Source organism: Genypterus blacodes, unplaced genomic scaffold (assembly GCF_046128005.1).
Source record: "Genypterus blacodes isolate CSIRO-AG114 ecotype Tasmania unplaced genomic scaffold, CSIRO-AGI_Gbla_v1 ptg000148l_1, whole genome shotgun sequence".
Taxonomy (NCBI): domain Eukaryota; kingdom Metazoa; phylum Chordata; class Actinopteri; order Ophidiiformes; family Ophidiidae; genus Genypterus; species Genypterus blacodes.
In genome coordinates, this window is record NW_027466950.1 from 599878 (window position 1) to 620000 (window position 20123).

Below are 20123 nucleotides of genomic sequence, written 5' to 3' on the forward strand. Positions count from 1 at the left end.
TGTCAGTAAGAAATAACAACGTGCATGATGGTTTTAATTATTTTCTAATCTCCATGTTCATTGTTAATGATAGTAAATGGAACATGGCAGCATCATGTAACAGTTTGGCTAATATGCTACTTTATAAAGGGATCATTGCTATATTATTACTGATTATTATTATCGTTAGTGATGTGTCCTCATTCTCATAGTTTTCTTTATTTCTATCAAGTTATAAAATGACGAAGAACAATCGTCTGTTACAAAATTCAGCAACGTAAACATTTATTTATTTATCATATTTCACTCTTTATTTATATAGCTATGTATATAATTTCACCATTTATTTATTGATGCCCTGTCATTTTAACTGTCATTACTGGAGGCTTATTGTAATTTGTCCTCGTCACAAGAGAACCCTGCTTACTGTGAACCTAACAGCAGCAACAAAAGGAGGAAACCCAACATTTAAAACAAAAACAAGAAACAACTTCCTTATATTAAAAGCCTGATCTGAGGCTTATCTGTTCATCACTGGTGTCATCCTAGCATGCACCATCCTAGCTGTGCACACATTAATGGGGTGGGCTAATCACAGGGGATCATACATTTTGGGATTCTCTCTACCAGCTGTTGGTTGTTAAACCTGTTAAATCCACATTCTGGTGGTGAGGCGCTGCTGTGCAGCCTGCCGCCCCTCACATATCACAGGTTACAGGAGCCAAGAGAAAAGACCGGACATAAAAACAGGAGCAATTTCATTTCCCTGCAAGACTTCCAGAGTAAGACTGGAAATCAAGAGTCTCTGGACATCTCACATTCATGCAATGGCAGAGATGGGCACAGACTTTTAATAATCCAAAAGACAAGAGGTTTTCTTATTTTCTTATCTGGAAAACCTCACAGAAATCCTTTCATCTGTGAGTAAAGATGCTGCGTGACACAACACAGCCTGGCTTTGAGAAAGTTCCAGAATAAGAGCTTCGGCAAGGAGAATATTCAACTAATATACGCATGCAAACATTTCCTGTGTCAAGAACAAACTTGTAATGTTTGTTCACATACATTATTTGTTATGAACAGTAGAATACAGAATTTCTGGATAACAAAAGTATATTCATATTCACCAAAGATGAACCCCCGCTGACCTTTGTCAGTGTGCATCCTCTTTGCTTCGTGGCTCATGTCGTGGGCCAGGTCTCCCTCTTTGGGCCCAGGCAGGATGTTGGGGGACAGGCCGAGCAGGGCGTGGTTCATGGACAGGCCGTTGTGGTGTGCTGCTGGGGAGAGGAGAGCAAAGTTGGGAGTGACATTAGAGATCAGAGGATGTCCTACTTTCACTACGGCATTGGGAAATATTGCTCCGTAAAGCAGATTTTGCATTTCGCTGTGTTGTTGTTTCCTTGCAGCGCAAAGAACAACATTAATCTCCGTGACTAACCGCATGGCGAGGTGGTATAATATGGAGACGTACGTATCCTGTCTGAGGAGCTTTCTGTGTGGGCTGGAGAGCTCGACACGCTGCTGCTGCGGTGAGACGAGGGGTGACTGCCTGGCCTCCTGTTGTCTTCTAAGGAGGGAGTAGGGGAGGGGCTGTCCTGCACACGTTCCTGCAACCCCTGTAGCCACAACAACACATGCAAAATAAGTATCCAGCGTAAACAGAGACAGTGTATGTAAAGAACTATTTGAATTTGAAGAAAACCTCCATCCGTTCTCCCATTGATATCTACCTTTATAACAGAGGTGACCATTCTAGAGGGCAGACTCTGGCCCTGTGCTGCGGCAGCCATGTTTGCAATGGTGCTGAGGTGGTTCATCTGGCTCATCGCCATGGTGACAGAAGCAGGCGGCAGGCTGACGGGGATCAGTGGGTGTGGCATCATCATGAAGGGGAGTTCCAGGCCTGCGACAACGTGGGAGAGGTGGGGTTAGTGGATGGCGTTCACAGGGGAAACTTGACTTGACTGAATCTGAGACTGAAAACTAAAAACCAATCAGAGAGGCGCACCATCCTTAAACATTGGCGTCGAATAATACCAAAGCTTTACGCCGCCGTCTGTTAGGGGAAAAATGGAATAATTACAAAGGAATCACTTCTTGGAGTATCTTCTCATGTTAATGTAATATACATAAATGTTTTACAGCATACGTTAATAATAGATACAAGTGCAGTAATAATAAAGAAAATGGGCACGATAACTATATACACACAGTCATTCAAAGACCAAAGTTTACACAGCAATAAAGATGCATCAATTATTCTATGAGGAATAAAAAGGGCACATTATGGAAATTATCTCAATATTTACATATAAAAAATATCTCTGTAAAAACAAAGCCAATCTTGAAAGCCATTACCCAAATGACTAGTTAAATGTGCTAATGACAAACAAGTACTGTCAGAGTAGCGTGCCGATGACTTTAGCCTAATTATAGCAGCGTATATATATGCCACCAGACCAGGCAGAATAAAGTCACTTTCTGCTCACAATAATGGGATTTTCATTTCTCTTTTATATTCACACAAATGATTCCATTACCACTTCAGAGATATCGCACAAATGTTTTTAAATTATTCAATTGACGTCTTTTGCAAAAGGCGTCTAATTGGGTAAATTGAAGACATTAGTGGTTCGGAAATGTAAAAAGAAAAGGGGAAAAAAAAAAAGGAAAGCTACCATAAGGGGATTGGTAGTTAGACAAACTGTTGGCCGACGCTGTGCTTCTGAATGAGCTTAATGAAAACAAGCCAACTTTCAAAGGACATAAGCGCACACAGAAGGTCAAAGCTAGGTGTCTGTACCCTTACAAACCTCCCCCCCTCGCCCCCCCATATCCCCCACTCCTCCTCAGCCTCTGCTCGATGGGGACTTTGAACTGGCAGGATCAAAAGTGACTGGGAACAGTTTGGTCTCATTCCTCCGCCGCTCAGATGCTTTTCCTCTGCTGCTTTAAAGGAAACCTCATAGACACTATTGGATCTGATTGAGCCTCTCTGTTGATTTTTCACTCCTTCCACCCCCCCGCCCCCCCGCCCACCCTCCCCCTTCCTCCTCTTCTTTTTCTTGGCAGCCCGGTTCAAGGTAAAAAAGCCGCGTTGAAGAGAGAGAGAGAGAGCGAGAGAGAGAGAGAGAGAACACACGGCGCTACAGAAAGCTGATCCACAAAACAACTCCACTCTTCTTTCCTGACAAAACATCAGTAGCTAAAGGGCAAGGAGATCTGCATGGCGAAGCCTCTAAAGAGAAGGACACTGGTTGAAAATGAAAGGACATAAGAAGTACTCCTCTCTGTCATTCCCCTCCTTGCAAAAGAAGCATTGATTTCCATAAGAAAGATGGCGTGCAGTTTCTCAGTGGCGAGCATTCCCCAACAATATAAAGCAGGGGAGATTAAAGAAAGGCGGAAGCCAAAGCAGCACCTTGTATCAGCGCCTCGCCTGTAGCTCAGACTGAATCAATTACCACTCAGCGGGCCAAGCTCAATTAAAAAACACCACAGAGGGCCTGATTGCAGGGGTACTTACTGTAGGACAACATGGAGTGGTCCAGGCTACCTATCTGCCTTTCAAAGCCACTGAAGAGCCCCGATAAAGAGACTCACTCTGCCTTTGAGGTGGATGCTGTCATTCAAATGCGTTCTGCCAGATTTGTTTTTGCTAAATCAATAAACTCCACAATAAATGGAGAAATATGTATTTTTCTCCTCTACATGCGTGTTGTACTCGCGGGTTGTATGTGGCTCGGCGATTGCGGCTCGACAGCCTAGCGGGGGGAAACACAGGAGCTCTGTTCGCTCTAAGGGGTATTAGTCTCGCTTTCAGTGTCTGTCCAGCCCCTTTCATGTCCCCCTGTCCTAAAGCGCTGTTTCTCCAATAAAGGCCCATTCAGCCCACTGTATGGGAATGTGCCATAGGCCAACAAGGGTCCACCCAGGCCCTTTATTTGAAGCTGAAAGGCACCAGGTGAAGGGATACTGATTTATTCAGGGTGTCTGGCATTTCTGCAAGATAGTTAAGTGTTTTACATTTCATTCATATGCAATTCCTTCCCAATTGGTGGCTTTACCCGTGTTAGATAAAAGGATCACAGTTGGTGATTTCCATCAGATAAATAATGGATTCCAACAGTTTGTGCCTGTCAATATGGTTTTTTTTTTTCCTTCACATACATCGCTTCCTAAAGCAGACTTCAAATGCATTAGTCAAACCGGCTCATTAATCATTTAGATATTGTGTAGATATTCTGGCGGGCACACCTCGAGAAACATATTTGTCAGTTTCTGTTTATCTCTGATACGGAAGTTCAGACCTGATGAGAGGTGAATTCCCACGAGCTCCCTCTCTCCTGAAGGGCATAAACAATGCATTTGTAGTAATTTACCTGCAGTAAGCCTGAGGGAGCTGCAAAGGTGAACTCCTATTTACCATCATTAAAACTACAAATCACTTAATACCAATATAAACAGCTCAGCTATTATGTCGTGCGGTGCCTGGGAGTTCATGCATGGATAAGCAAAGATCTGAATCACAGAGGATGGAGAGAAGGAATTAAAACAGCCCTTGGTTACAACGTGATTAAAAAGCTGTTACATCCAGAAACCAAAACGGCTGATGGAAGTTCCAAGAATCACAGAATGGGAAGATTGAGTGATTGCTGTTTTAAAACTATTAGAAATGGAGTAGTTTAATTTATTAGCATGAGAAAAGATGATAGACTGCGGCGCTGTGAGCTGCCGTTACTCTTCATCTAAAAAAGGAGTTGAGCCTATCTGGCCATCTAACCCCATAGAGGAAAATAAGAAAAAGGGGACTAAGCCTTTGTCATTGAAAGTGGTATAGATGTAGCAACCAGCCCCTTACTCTTAACTCTGTTGTGGACAGATTTCCCCTGACAAAAATTAAACTAGCTCCTACTTGGCACTTTATTATCTCTTCAACTGAATGATTTATTGTTTGTGGAGAGAAAGAACCAAAGAGAGGGGGAAGATTACATTTCCAGCCAAAGCTCAGGCCTGATCTCGTTTTTTACTCCCTCTGTCCAGGAAAAAAAAGCTCCCGACAAACAATAATGTCAGCTGTAATTGATCGGAGGTCGCTGGCTGGGCCTGCAGTAAAAGCGCACTATTTAAGCGACAATCGGCCCGGCGCTCTTCAGACGCTGGCTAATGAAGCTGTCTGTCTGGGCTATTTACCTTCTCTTAAATGGAAGCGGAGAGATGTACTGTAAGAGACAGGGCTGGAGAGGATCTGCCTCTCGCTCCCGTGAAATAGGACCTGCACATGCCTCAGGAATGTATAATTGGTTGGCGCGGCCAAAGCTGTGGATCCGGTGCTAATTAAATGACTTGTTTAAAGCCTATCTGTCTTTGTTTGGGAGGCTCTGGGCTTCAGAACAATGCAGGGTAAATGCTGTTGTCAAACAAACATTCCTGGTTATCCTTTGATTTGAATTGAACAAGACAAAGGGCTGATTTGCTCGGCTCTAAGCCTTTGGTTTTCATGGTGTGGAGATCTTTTTTTTCTCCTCTGATCTGTCAAACTGAACAGGAGTGGAGCAGCTAAATGGACTGACTCACTGTACGACGCATTCTGCAGTCTGCTGCGGCAAAACAATCTCAGCTTTCCTCCTAATTGTGCTTGTAAAAATGCCCCCATGTCGCGTACGCGTTCCTTCCGACAAAGGTGAGACGGCGGCGCACACATGGCGAGTCTTTGTTGTGGTCGTATCAAGGATTTGCACACAAGTACCGAAAGGAAATGAACGGCTCGTGAAAAAGTGTCTGTCATGCGGCGAGACGTTTGGAGCTCTCACCACCGCACTAATCAGCTATTCATCTCTACTATGACTCTTAATCTCCTCCAAAATCAGACATGGAGGGAGCAAAACAACAGACAGAGCCGCCATAAATACGTTGTCTGGCATCCTGGTGCCACTTTGCAGAACGCAACACACAGGCAAAGCTTACATATGCACAGACACACACCCCTCTTCCTGCATTCACACACACACACACACACACACACACACACACAAGCAAACAAAAAAACAGACACACACACACACAGATGGCAGGTTCAGTCAAGGCTGGTGAGTCCTGTTTCTCATTAAAAAGGGGGGAGAGAGGAAGGTAGTGAGCTTTGATGTAGCCACCCACAGCCCCTCAGTGTCATTGAGTGAAACTTTGAAGCCTTTTGTGTTTACACAGTTAATGTTGATAATAAAGCAAACATCTTGTCTTTGTTAAATACCTGCTGCACACTCACACACACACACACACACACACACACACACACACTCACAGCCACGCAACGGACACATGAAACGCGTAAAAAAAGAAAGAATACATCTCGCACTAACAAGGCGAGGTAAACAGGAAAACATATGGGAGCGCACCCAGACAGAGATGGCGTATAGATAATTGCGCACAGGTACGTGCACACGCCGAAGCCCGAAGCAGACACAGAAACACATGCAAACAATGTGCTCAGCATTCCAAAAGCTATGATGATTGGATGCATTACAAGATAATTCACATCAACAAACAAAATGTGTTTACGTGCCACGTTAAAGAGACACACGCGCGCGCACACACACACACACAAACACACATTCCGACGATTCAGGTGGGCAGAGATTACTTGCCAAGATGCCTAATGTAAGAGAAATCATGATAAGAAAACATCTCTGGTTTGATGAGGTAACATAATTGCTTTCCTACCCAAACCACTGGAGTGTAACATGTGGTAGAAATTATCAAGGAGACAGACAGAGGTGTTTGTCCTTTAAGTGTATAAAATCTAAGGCAGGCAACTTTATGGGATAATTTAAATCCTCGCCTCTAATGGCACACATTCTTTATGAAAATTGAAAGATCAATCATCTCTTTGACAGATATGTTGCCGGGAAAAAAAAAGTTCCTCCTATCTTTGAAGAGAAAATGCTAAACACGTTTTCTCAGCCATTTCCAACCACACATACGCACACACACACACACACTCCCACCCGCCTTGCACGTGTCCCCGCTTTAGCTGTCTATTTGTCTCTTTGCTGAAAATGTTAACGAACAGGGCAATAATCAAGCCATATGCTTGCATGTGGCAAATCTCATTACAGTAAATGACCTTTAGCAACCAATGCCAACATCCTCGTGCTCCATAACAGAGCTGGGAGACAATGGTGGGTTTAGTTAACGCCATAATCCACATCGCTGGTGGGTGGGGGGGCGGGGGGCTGTCTGTGTCTATCTGTGTGTGTGTGTGTGTGACTGGGATGGCCAGGCCTTCAGGACACATTAGCGAGAGACATTCGCATCTCTAATTTGGGTCGGAACCAGGCTCACTTCACATTTGTCACACATCAGTCCTGATAAATGCGCGGCATCGACGCTGCGTGCGCAAACATCTGATCGCTGGCAATAAACTGTGGCACCCAAAGTGCCGTGAGCAGAGGAGGCGAGCAGAAGGAGAGCAGAGACATTACTAGCAGCTGTTACTACTGCGGGTGCAATATATTCAGGCCCAATCAATAAACCTCCTACAGACAGTGACACCCAAGCAGACAGAGGAATCATTTTCATCTGATACTTAGCAAAGGCTCCCCTTTTAAAAAGATTGCTTTCAGTCAATGACAACCAGTTGTCATTTGACTAACGCTCCTGAAATGAAATATATTGACGAGCGTTATCAATCACGGCCCACTCTGCCGTCATATCACTTTGATGGGTGTGTATGTGTGTGTGTGTGGCATGTAGGGATCGGTTTGCATGTGGTCATCAGATCATCCGTTTTAATTACAAAATTAGCATCACTACCGTGCGCTCTCTTACTCTATTACTATCACACGATCAGACAAAAGCAATGGAGCGTATCGTTTTGTATTGATTTGGAGTGCTGATGATTGTGAATGCTATATGATGATGTCCAAACAGGACATTTTGTCCCTATTTTTGGACATCATCCCTACATTTAACTTTTTTTGAAATACTGTCTAAGCAAACGAGACATTAGATATTATTGATTTCCAAAGCTTCCAAGGAAAAACAACTTAATCTTATTTACAAGGAGAGGAGGAAGGATCACCGCTGTGTCATTTATATGCAGACACAGTACGAGAGCGCCGCGTTTTATATAGTGGGAGTCGGAATAGCCATGGAAATTCAGATTTGTGTGTTCAGACGACATATGTCACTCCGGCAAAAAAAAACAAAAAACGATACATATTTGATTTATTTACACGTACGAAGGTGAAGCAAAATAAATGAGTGAGCATATCCAATTCTCTATATGTGCCACCTGGTAGAGAGGTATTGGTTTTGGACACTTGTACCAGTCGGTGCAAATGTAGCACACAACAATAAACAATATGTGACATATGTGACTGTAACGTGCTGAATTGAAATCCATAAAATCTATTGTGTTACGTTTAAGTGCACAGATGAAAGCGCGGCAAGCACCATTTGGAGGCGAGTCCGTGTGTTGTGTCGTAACCTGAGCACGTCTTTGTGATTTGAAACACATTTTTTTGTTAAAGAAATACCTTCCTCTGTTTATCCACACTGTGAAGGACATGCTGAGATTGTGAAATTCCTTAACACTCTCTTAACTCTCGCTCTCTTTTATCTCGGTCCCAGAGGAGGAGGAGGAGGAGGAGGAGGAGGAAAGGCTGTGCGATGGTGAAGATGTCTGGGCTCAGTGTGGCTGATAGCTCTATTTGGTTGAGGCTTCCCATATCATAATTGAGAACGAACACCTTTTGGTCCAATAGAGTGCTTTCGTGGAACGGAACCAAGCGCGTCACGACTCTCCTCCTGATTGCCACATCGGCAGACAAAGGAACATTTGACAGCGTAATCAAAGCAAAACAGATCGTCATTTAGTTGTTGCCATCATTGCATTGTCGTTACGGTTATTGTGCGCAGAGTAATAATATTACTCCATGCTAATGCGTCCTCTTAGACATAATCATAGAGAAATGGGGGCGCATGATATCCAAACACTAATGCTGCACCATCTTAGCCGAGCATGTGGAAAACTGCTCCACATTTGCCACAAATTACGCTTGTGTGCATATTTCCACATTACGGGAACCTGCGAAAGCTCATCATCGCTGAAAGGTTGAATGTCATTTATTACACATATCACATTTACACCAAGTGACATTGTCTTTTCAAATTGTGTTGATCTCTTCACTTTCAAAGGTCAGCCCCTTTCCAGGCTAAATTCAACCTGACAGAGAACGGTGAGGAGGGGACAGCCGGGTGCATGCATCACCCAGCCATCAAAGCGCTCCAAATTAATCCATCCAATTAATGAAGAATGAGGCCTAATGTTGATGAAGGATGACAACTCAACTGGTCAGTTGTTTTTTTATAGCTCTGCTCCTGCTCCTGTGAAGTAACCGCAAGAGACAGTCCGACAAACATTTGCATGACACGGGGGTTTGTCTGCCATGTTGTCACTCCTTCCTGTCTCTGCCACAACACCGCTGCCACTCCACCATGATAGAACTTGATATGGATCATTACGGAAATAATGTTTAATCAATTCCCCCTGTTATTGTAATCTATTTCTTGCGTTTGTGTGTTTTGTAGCGACATTGGCGCACCTCGGCGTTCATGCATATTCAAATGTGACGCTAATGCTCGGCAGCCGACGCAACCGGAATTAGAACGAGGACATTAGACTTCATTAAAAAGAGAAATGATTATCAAGTTTATCTTTTGAAATGTCTATTAAAATGTGTGTGTCGTTCTGCACTTATCTGTCACCTGGCTCCCATGGGTCTAGCAGACTAATAGAGAGATGGTGAGGGCGAAAGCCCAGGAGAGAGACAGAGACCCATCAAGCTCTTCACTCAGGCTGGAAGGCTGTCTGTCTCGCTCGCTCGGCGCGTCTCACTACCATCGCTCCCTCTGTCCCCCTACGACACACAGCTTATCCAGACCTTTCCCTTGCCCGGGAAAGCCGTGGTTTAAGGACAGAAAAAGATCAAAATAAACTACATTATAATTGCATAAATCAGATCAAACAAAAAAAATTCTGTAGCAGTGAAAAGAGTGCGGTGAAATGTTAGTGGAATGAATATTATTCAGCCCATGGCTACAATCTAGTCTCTCTCCAGAGCCTCGGCTGACAAAGGCTCCCACAAGAGAGCTAGAGAGGAAGATGGATGAAGTTGCCCCTAGACACTCATATCAGGTCAGTGTGTGCTTTATCCCCTAATGGTTAAGGTTAGGATTGAGTAGGGGGCGATACCAGATCTGAGCCTGAGGGCCATTCTTCCATGTGGAGGAGCAGGAAGTAGCCGCCATCCTCCATCGTGGCCCACATTTAGCTGCGCGAGGCCCACCAGCATCCGCGCAGCTAGCAGGTTGGAGCGAGCGGCTAACTAGTTGGATGTGTGTCCTTCCACCCAGAGAGCTTTATTATTAGAAAGGACATAAACAGACTAATTAAATCGCAGCAGTGGAGCTGGGCTGACAGCTGGTGCAGAGAGTGTGACCAAACAGATAGCTATCAAAGTGCACGACGAGCAGCCGTCTCTCCGCCAGGACTGATGGCTCGCGCAAAATGTCTGTCTATCTGTAAATAAGCACACGTGCGAATTGTTGCCTCTTAAAAACCGAATCTAAGGCCCTTGTGTTCGATTGTTTCATTTCCCTGCATTTCTCTGCCGTCTTAGCTTCAATATAGACCAGAAAAAACTCACTGATACGATCCAAAATGTTACAAATGCTATCCAGCAGAGCGGTAAACACTCCAGTAATTAGTGCATGGTCTCAGGCTGACTCCGCTCCGCTCCACGCCGCGGCCCAGCAAGGACCCCATATAGAGAGGAGCCTAGTTATGCATTGATCTCAGAAAATTAAGGCTAACTGCCCCAGATTGCGGCGCCTTGATGTACCTTCTGGACGGGCAATGTACTGGACTTGTTTTTGTTTGTAGAGTAAACAGGGTGATACGGAGAGGGCCGCGCTTTAAAATGAATACGCCTTGAATAATTAACGACGGGCCCCCCCTCATAGCGTTGTTATCGGCTGCGGGCGCGGACGCAAAAACCACCGATGATGAGAAAATATGGTTTTAACAGGTCAATAATGGTGAGTGCAACGAGAGCAGCTTAATCAATGAGGCTGCAACGTTTGCAAACAAGGACTTGAATTATAACGCCAATAATTGATCTCTTCCATGTTTTTTTTCCCTCTCTCCTTTATGTGATGTCATTCTGCATTGATTGCTTCCTGCCAGTGAGGGATGATGGGAAGTTTGCAGAGTTTTGTTTTTATTTATTCTCTTTATTTTTTGCTACGACTTTTGCCCCCCCCCCCCCCCCCTCTCTTCCCCTCCACCTCCGTCCCCCCCATCCCTCCCTCCCTCACTTCTCCTCCATATGAAATTTGCAAGCTGTAGCACCAGCTTAACCAAAAAGGATTAAGTCCCATACCCAACTGAGAACACAGATAATGCTCAGTAATTGGTAAAAAATGAAGATGAATGGGACAGCTAGATAAGGACCAATTAGCTGCTGGGAGTGTACAGCTGTGGTCTCCTCACAGAGCGCTCTCAGGGGCCGGGGCCCCCTCTCTCCTTCTCATGCAAACCGCTGCGTGCTCACGTACACACACATACGCACACAGTGCACAAACGTACACATTTAGGGGAGCTAGGGAGGGAGGGGGGCTGTTGCATCGTAGAAATTAGCCCGATGACCCCAAGATGAGAGAATGATGCTTCCTCATCATCTCACCCAGAACCTCTTCTCTCAACTGGCATTCCGGCAACACTCCAGGTACCTGTCACCACCCGTCCAGCTCCAGTCTAGCGTGCAGCTCGCCGGTCCCGCTGGGCGCAGGCAGCCTGGATTGAAGCCCACGGATGCAAAGTCAGAGGGGCTTTTGGGTTTGGAGCTAGTACGCTCGTATGTAATTCTGCTTATACGGCTTGATTGTGGCTTTACGCGTTTCGGGACTGGATTAACAATGAAAAGTCCAAAGTTAGCACTTCCTATTGTCTTCTCCTTTTACTGTTGTGCTGTCTGCCTTTGTTTGGTGGGGTATATCGGCGGCATCATCTGGCAGATGACGGCGGAATTCCCATATCTAATTACAGACAGGATTTCAGCTCCATTAGAGTTGTGTGGCGAGGAGTCAGATGAGTGGCAGGGCAGCACCCAGTGGCCAAAGAGAGGCAGAGGGCGAGGGAGAGCGAGAGAGAGAGAGAGAGAGAGAGAGAGAGAGAGAGAGAGAGAGAGAGCGAGCGAGAGAGAGAGAATAAAAGAGTGATAAAACAACAGAGTGAGCGCTTCCTACTTCCTTTCTGCAGGTCTGAAACATATATTTTCTTCTCCTTCCACTGCTGGAAGAGAAAGAAAAAAGCAATTCCTTCTCTTGAAATTGGCAGGTGTTTGTTAGTGGGCAGCTGACAATATTTTCTCTCCCAGTAATGAAGGTTGTGGCTGGGGGTCAGTGCGCTGGGAGCGAGCGGCGGGGCTGTTTATCCCCCTCAAGGCCCAGCGCCACACGTGTTTTGCTTGGTCTGTGATCTGTAATTGTGGCATTTCCTGAGAGGCGCGGGAACAATCCACATTGTGCTTGGAGAGGAGGTCTCCCTCTGCCTGCCCGGCTAAAAGAGTGCGAGGAGGGAGCGGGGGGAGGGGGGGGGGGGGGGGGGGTTAAATCAAAGCAACAGACCCCCCCCCCCCCCCCTGATCCCGCCTCCACGTCTCCCAGTCTGTCTCTCTTTACATTTTTATCTGTCACTCCATCACTGTTTCTCTTTCTATCTCCCTCTCTCGCACGCTCCCACGTCCACGCGGACGGTCTATTTTCCCCTCTCTCTCTCTCTTTCTCTCTCCTTCCTTCTCTCTCAGGATGTTTGGTTATTTTGGCGTGGAACTGGCTGTTTCTCTCTCCTCCCCCCCCCCGCCTTATAATTAATAACATTGATGCAAACAGGAAGGTCTAATTGTGATGAATATTTAATGCGAGGGAGAAACATTAGCCTGTTCAATTTACATCAACACAAAGACAGAGACGGGGCAATCCAACTCTACAAACAGAACAGAGTGTCCTTCACTGGCTGGCTCCGCTTTAAGCTCCTCACAATGCAAAGAGATCCGCCGCAGACAAACACGGAGATGAGACCTCTGTTTTTTAGCCCGGGGAGCTTTTCCTTCCAGGTTTATATGTAGTGGTTGTTTCTGATTAAATGCTTCCGTGTCCTTAGTGTTAGCGCTCATTATCATATCAATTCTTACCGTGTATCGCTGCGAGTAAACAACATTATTATTCATGTGTGTCTTAAGACGGATGATTCCAAAATGCCAGTGCGTGTGTGTCCGTTTCCTCGGAGCAGCTGTGAGTCCGAGTCTTCAAAACAGCATGAAGTCATAGCCCAGTATGTCAACAACATGGAGTCCAGGCCCAAAAAGGCTCAAGCCAAATACAGTTCCCCCTCCTTCTGCCCACTGCTTGTTATCTCCGCCGAGGAGGTAATGTTTTCGCCTGCGTCTGCCGGTTTGGTTTGTTTGTTTTTGCAGGATTGCTCAAAAAAGGTTATGAACTGATTTTTGGCAAAAACCTGGCAGAGGGGCTGGACGAGACCCAGGGTGAATTTTGGAGACTGGGGTGGGTTAAGGATATTTGTGTTAACTGCTTCAAAAGAAAATCACTGTCCAAGAAAATGAAGCGTATTTATGGTATGATGATGTAGTTGTTGTAGGGTTGTTGTTGTCTGTGTTGAGATTCTGTGTTCCTCCCATCCAAATGTGAGGGGAGAAAGTAAAAAAAAAAACACATTTGTCTCGGCCTGTTCAGCCTTGGTGGAGGTATGGGCTCTAACCGATGCCCTTCTGATTGATTTAAGTGATTTTTAAGTGTCTGAGAGTCGGACTAGGAGACATTCAAACTGAAGAAGCCGTCCAAAGTCAGACACTGTGGGGATGCAGAATCATCACGCAATCATGTTTTCCCTTCTCATTTTTGGGAGGAAATTACAAAGCGTGAGCATTAAAAATAAACACGCGAGTGCAAACCTGAGGCTAAATGAATTAGACAGCATGCTGCTCGCTGCGTTTGGTGCGCCCGGCGTGCCGAGCCCGGCCATATTTCTCCGGCGTATTATCAGGATGACTCCTGCTGGCCACCCTGTCACGGGAGAGTGCTTGATATAAACAAGAGATTGCTGCGACACCCAGTAATCAATATTAGGATGGTTTCAGTACCAAACATCATTTGTCTCAGCGACCATTCCTTTGACCAAACGAAGCATTAATTCAAATCATAAATCTGGGCTGATTTAAATCCGCGGAGAGTGAGGGAGAGAGAGAGGCCCCTGTCTGACTGCCTGCCCCTAATGATTTATTTTCTACATTTCTGCGAGCGAGAGATTTGTCCATACTCACTGACAGGTCACCTTCAAACGCCAGTGGCAGACTGTTCATCACCATGCAGACGAGCATCTCATCGCTGCGAGTAAATATTAAAGGAAAAGAATCCAATTGATTGTGGATGGGGCTGAGAGGCGTCACTGCCATATATTTCACTCAGAGAGCTAATGCTGTGGCCCATGCACCCACACCTCGAGCTGCTCCCCCTCGCCAGAATTATGATTCTACCGGGAGCCTGTGTGGCTGGCTGTGGGCTCAAGGTTACAATTTAAATTGTAAAAAGATAAAACAGTTTCTTATTAGCTCCATTGCCGTAGCCTTGCTGTTGGTATTCACATTTATCTTTATTTCCGTGACCTCGCAGGCTCGTATTCCCCCCCTTTTTTTTTTTTACACACTCCATTCTCTCAGAGTGATGACCTCACACTTTATGCATTTTGCATTGTTAAATCTGCTTAGGAACACATCCTGTTTTCATCTCGCGCCGCTATAAGCGCGGCGGTGTCAAGTGTCCAAATGCATTCACCAGTCGAGCCATTTATTACAGCGCATGAATCAAAAACGCCATTTAGCAAGCAAAGCTACAGGGATTACGCTTGGTTTATAATTTGGAATGGGATCACGAATCCACACTAAAATACATTATCATTCTCAATAATACACTAAGTGGCTCAGTGTGATATTATGAAAATCCTTTTGCATTTTAGGGGTAATAATTAATTGAAATGGCACGTTGTGAAAAACCAATGCTCTCACAGCAATTCAATTAGTCCTTGTTAAATGCTGATAGCTTTGGGAAACTGTGTTCACACTTTCATTTGGTTATTAAAATGTTTTTTTTTCTTTCAACATTCTTCAGGAAGGGAAGAAAAAAAAAATACTTACCAACGAGGAATATTTGCGCTGCATACATACTAAGGGAGTTGTCGGCAATAATGTGGTGTCAGTCTTTGGTTTAAGTCAAGCTGTACGCGTGGGCTCTCTTGTGATCAACAATTATGTTGATAAAGAGAGAGCCGGTGGCGAGTGTGTGAGCGTGCACATGCAGGTGTCTTCCGTTTATGAGACAGCGCGTGTGTGTGAAGGGCATCCTCACCGACGCCGGAGCTGAGGTCTCCATTCTCTCCGTCCGCCCCGTGGTGGTTGGCGTTGCTGTGGTAGCTGCTCATCGCCTCCAGCTTGATCTTCTTGACCTTCATGGCCTCGGCGATGGCTGCGTTGGCAGCTGCCGCCGCCGCCGCTGTCAGGCCTGGAGAGGGGAGGCAGAGGAGACAGAGCACTTACACACCTCTACGTGTCTGCTGGGGCTCAGCCGCTCGCTGCACCTGCAAAACCTTTCTGAGACCTGCTCCGGCAGAAGAAAGAAGAATAAAGAAACGGGACTTTTCAAACAATAAAACAATGAATAATTCTATACCCTACGGGGAATAAGTGAATACGAGATCACAGCTTGGTTTGTCATGTTCTGACAGAGGATATCTACACAGCGGGTTATCATGCTGATGGGATGGATCCCTGTGCGTGTGGCAGAGTTTGATTTGTATGAATGTCTCCCTGCTGTATTGATGTATTCGTGCCTTGATGGGACCAGATGCAGTCAAGATAATAGTGCATGATGCAAGCACTTTGTGTGTACAACTTACAATGCAAAATGTTTGTGTGTGTGTTTGTGTAAGTGGGATACAGTGTGATACGCTGTGACAACAGTGAGAAGGAGGGTTAACATCTGAGCGAACGCAGCGAGAAACAGGTTCTTATCCGGGGCTTTTTCAATGATACCTTCTAATGTATTCATCAGATCTAACCCCCCTGTCACACACACTGAATAATGACTAACATTGGTATTCAGATTCTTCATAGCTACACAGTGCCTCATAATAACTGGGCTCTTCTGAGTGTCATCGGCGTGCAAGGCCAGTCAAGAAGCTGAATGGGGAGCGATACACAACGAATCAAGCATATAATATAACTCCTTTTCAATTAACACTAGTAAATGCCTCTGAGAGGATTCAATGCATAGAGTGCAAAAATCATCAAAATAATATGCTTCATTAAATCACAAATGAAGCAATGCCCTCTATTTGATATCATCTGTTACATTCTTACACAAAACATATTTTACATCATCATTAAGGATAGTTACAAAAGATGGCCCTTGAAAGGTAATGAAGTGGCGGTGAAGTTAGGTGGGTGTGTGGGCGCCGACGTTCCAATAGAAAAACCGAGGACAGAGAAAAAACTGTTTCTTTTTATCAGGCCCAAAAAATTTATAAAGCGAGTAAAATAGCCCTACAAATCAATTACCAGGAAAAAAAATGTTTGAAATTTTTGACATAATGGTCTATGCTGATACTTGGTGCACTTTCCCCACTCATTTCACACACACACACACACACACATCTCTAGAACACACACATCTGATGTTGCTTGCCGTTTTGACTTTTGCCGCACTATAAAATCTGACACTAATTTCTACTTTGGCTTTATATGAATGACACACACACACAGACAATCGATGCCTTAACCTCCGTCTCAGAAGCTAAACTATAATTTGCACAATGGGTTAGTTTCAGGTCTTAACCATGTAAATGCAGGGATCTGATACGGGGCCATTAAAGATCAAATACAGGCAGAAACGTGTGTGAACGAGCCGCTGTTGCAAGACTGTTAAGTATCAATTTGAAATGTCCACTTAGAAGTTATGGACACGCTCAGATCGGGAGATACAAAAGTGTCCGCGTGTGTGTGTGTGCGTGTGTGTGGGGGAGAGAAAGAAGGGCGGGGGTCACGAGCTATGATCATAAATATTGACATAATATTCAAAGTAATCATCCGACATTCCTGACGACGTAATCGTCTATCTGTCGCCGGCATCCGCCTCGATCCAAACACACCTGATATGGGCGAGTGTGAGATCACAGACGTGCATATGCTGAGCGCACTGCAGTGATCATAAAGCATTGGTTTGTCATTGTGGTACTTCTGGTGTACGGAACGTGACTGAAATCTTTATTCATGAGGCAGGTCTCAAACAGCAGGGACAGATACGGCTAAAGCTCCTCCGTGTCTCAGGAGAGTCCGCCAGCTCTCCAGCAACAAAATCAAAAGACGCCCAGCAAGAGAAAAGATATGTACCTATTAGTGGAATTACTCCTATCCACAATCCTGTATATCACCTTTCCCTTTATAGGAAGGCTGCTTTATACTTGATATGCAGGTTTGCCTTACGTTTGACGTAGAACAAGGCACGTCTGCGTTTATCATCACTAAGCTGTCACATCTTCGTGATGGGACTCAAGAGCAGCTATTAGCCATGCATCTGAGGGGAGACACAAGTACAAGGAGAGGTAGAAATCGAACATGTGGCTCTAATAGATACGTACAAGCATGCACGCACACTCGCAAACACACACACAAGCACACGAGCGAGAGAACACACCGGCATGGGCACCTTCTCATCCCCAGCTGATAGGCAGATGGCGAGAGTCACTCTGAGCCACTGACATGGAGGTGCATATAATTTAAAGCCTTGTTTGCATCTTAAAATACATCAGTACCATATTGACGTACAGTATACATCATGTCAGCAAGGGCCCTCTCGTTTGCAATGGGCCCTGGCTGCTGTTCCATATGCATAGGCAGGAGCAGAGGGAGGAGGAAGGAGGGGGGAGAAAAAAACGCCACTGCCTCATAAGAAGGTGATACTTCTCCACATAATGAATGTGGCCTCTGCCCAGTCTGAAGGTCAGCCTTCATTTGTGTATAATGGGCAAGAGTCAACTGTTTTCCAAATGAGACGTATGCAGAACAGACTGCCGAGTAAATATTGAAATCACCTCTGGGCTGTTTGTGTGATAAATTCCCCCCACAAATCAGGTGCCGCTCAGAGGAGTTTCGCTGCGGTGCTTTCTGATGCTCTCTGATGCTCTCTAACATCACACACACACACACAAACACACACACAAGCCATGCTTTATGGCACTGCAGCCTACATGTCCTCAATATTTCTTTGTCTCCACCCAACTGGTCTATAATGTAAGAACAATAAAAGGGAAGAGAAGAGGAAATAATCTATGCAGAGGGAAGCTGACAGGTTTTGATCGAATGCGTATTCAATGAGTAAATAAAGGTTAAGAAATTGATTTGTACCATTGTGAAACAGCCGGTAGGATCACTTCTCCACTTTTCATTCATCACTCGGCTCCATGCTTCATGCCATCTTTTGCTAAGTGACACAGTTCATAAATCGAAATCTTTGTTCTGATAATTGGTTCATTTCGCCGGATCAATTGTCACATCCGCATAAGACACAGACACACACACACACACACCTCAACACACTGGACATAATAGGGAAACCAGGGAGATGCTGGGCGCCCAGCAACAAGTCTATTAAGCCGCTAAAAGTCAGAACGTCAACAAGGCCAATCCCACTCAATGCTAATCTGCATTCATTACTATGCAAACAAAACAATCCGGCTTCATATATTCTTCCAAAGTCACCTTTAGATTCACACACTTTTCTGCTATAGACGCGCCCGGTGAGCCAGGAATCCTCCGGAGCACAAAACAAACAGCGCATCGCGGCCGCATGTAGCGAGCCACGCCAGTCACAGAGCGGAGAGGGGGAGCGTTTCAACAAATAAGAGAGTAGCGTGGCACTGTCACATGGGGAGCACAAAACAGCAAATAACAGAGACAAGGTCTGATGGTAGCCCTTGGAGCAGCTGTCATATTAAATAATAATGAAGGATCTATTAATATGCAAAGGAAGCAGCAGCCGACTGGCTTAACGCTGTCATGCCTCTGCATATTGTCAGGATCTTCATCATTAATTAACATGCTAGCTGCCCCATACCTGCGCCAATGTCAGAACATTCTTACAACAAACACCCTGATGCCTGTGCCCTCCGAAACTAACTGGTATAATTAAATTAAAATCAGATTAACTTCACATCAGTACACAAAAGACTGACTTTTATGACGTTTTCCAGCAGTGATAAAAGGAAAAAAAGAAAACCTAAATAAAACACCGGCGCTTATCTGTTGTGTTTCTTCTTGTGTCTCTGTTAGGGACGGAGCCAGGGGCAACAACGACACACACACTTTATTTATCGGTTGTGCGGGATAAGCGGAGAGGAGACACTCCATGTCAATGAGCACAGCCGCCTAATGTTATGCATGGGCCGATGGCGGCGCAGCGACGTGAGAACCGGTGGTTGGGAAACGGCCGCAACTCTTCGGTACGCCGCCCCACTTGAACTGTGCTATTCACATCATCGCAAATTTAGTATCAATTACAGCGCGCGCTAACCTTATGACAAGCAACAGACTGGAGGGGGGGTGGGGGGTGTTGGCGGGAAGGGGGGAGCGCGTGGTGGCGGCGGCGGAGGCACGAGGAAATGACACTAAATTACCTGCCGCGTAGTGGATCTATGCTGAAGCGCTTTTGAAGTGGCGCAGGATTAGACGATCCGCTCTAGACGCCGACGTGCTAATTGTGCATCAAAAAAACATTAAATGTTTCCTCAGAAGAAGAACCCAGCTGTCTAAAAACACTACATTTCCACACAAGCGTACTTGCAGTGGCGACTATGGCGAAGTATGAAAATAGATTTGCATGGCCTTTAAGGGGGAAAAACATCAAAAATGGCCAATCCAGCTCTACTGCAAACAACTTGAAATTCAATAAAAACTGGGAAAAAAATGCTCCGAAGATTTTTCAGGCCGAATTACAGCACTAAAGAGAACGAT

At 45.2% G+C, this 20123-nt stretch overlaps 1 protein-coding gene across 9 annotated transcripts in view; it reads right to left on the reverse strand.

The window, feature by feature from the left end:
• dachd (dachshund d) overlaps nt 1-20123 on the reverse strand; it is a 99251-nt gene that overhangs the window by 24054 nt on the left and 55074 nt on the right. For 2 of the 9 annotated variants that reach the window (XM_076165692.1, XM_076165691.1), the window contains exons 3-7: nt 15466-15618; nt 1991-2038; nt 1713-1885; nt 1421-1598; nt 1128-1256 (exon numbers count right to left, since the gene is read on the reverse strand). In XM_076165692.1, coding sequence (XP_076021807.1) covers nt 1128-1256; nt 1421-1598; nt 1713-1885; nt 1991-2038; nt 15466-15618 — 681 coding nt within the window. Of the gene's footprint in view, nt 1-1106; nt 1260-1420; nt 1599-1712; nt 1886-1990; nt 2039-15465; nt 15619-20123 lie in introns of all 9 variants that reach the window. The other 7 variants (XM_076165690.1, XM_076165689.1, XM_076165697.1 and 4 more) reach the window with 6 other exon arrangements.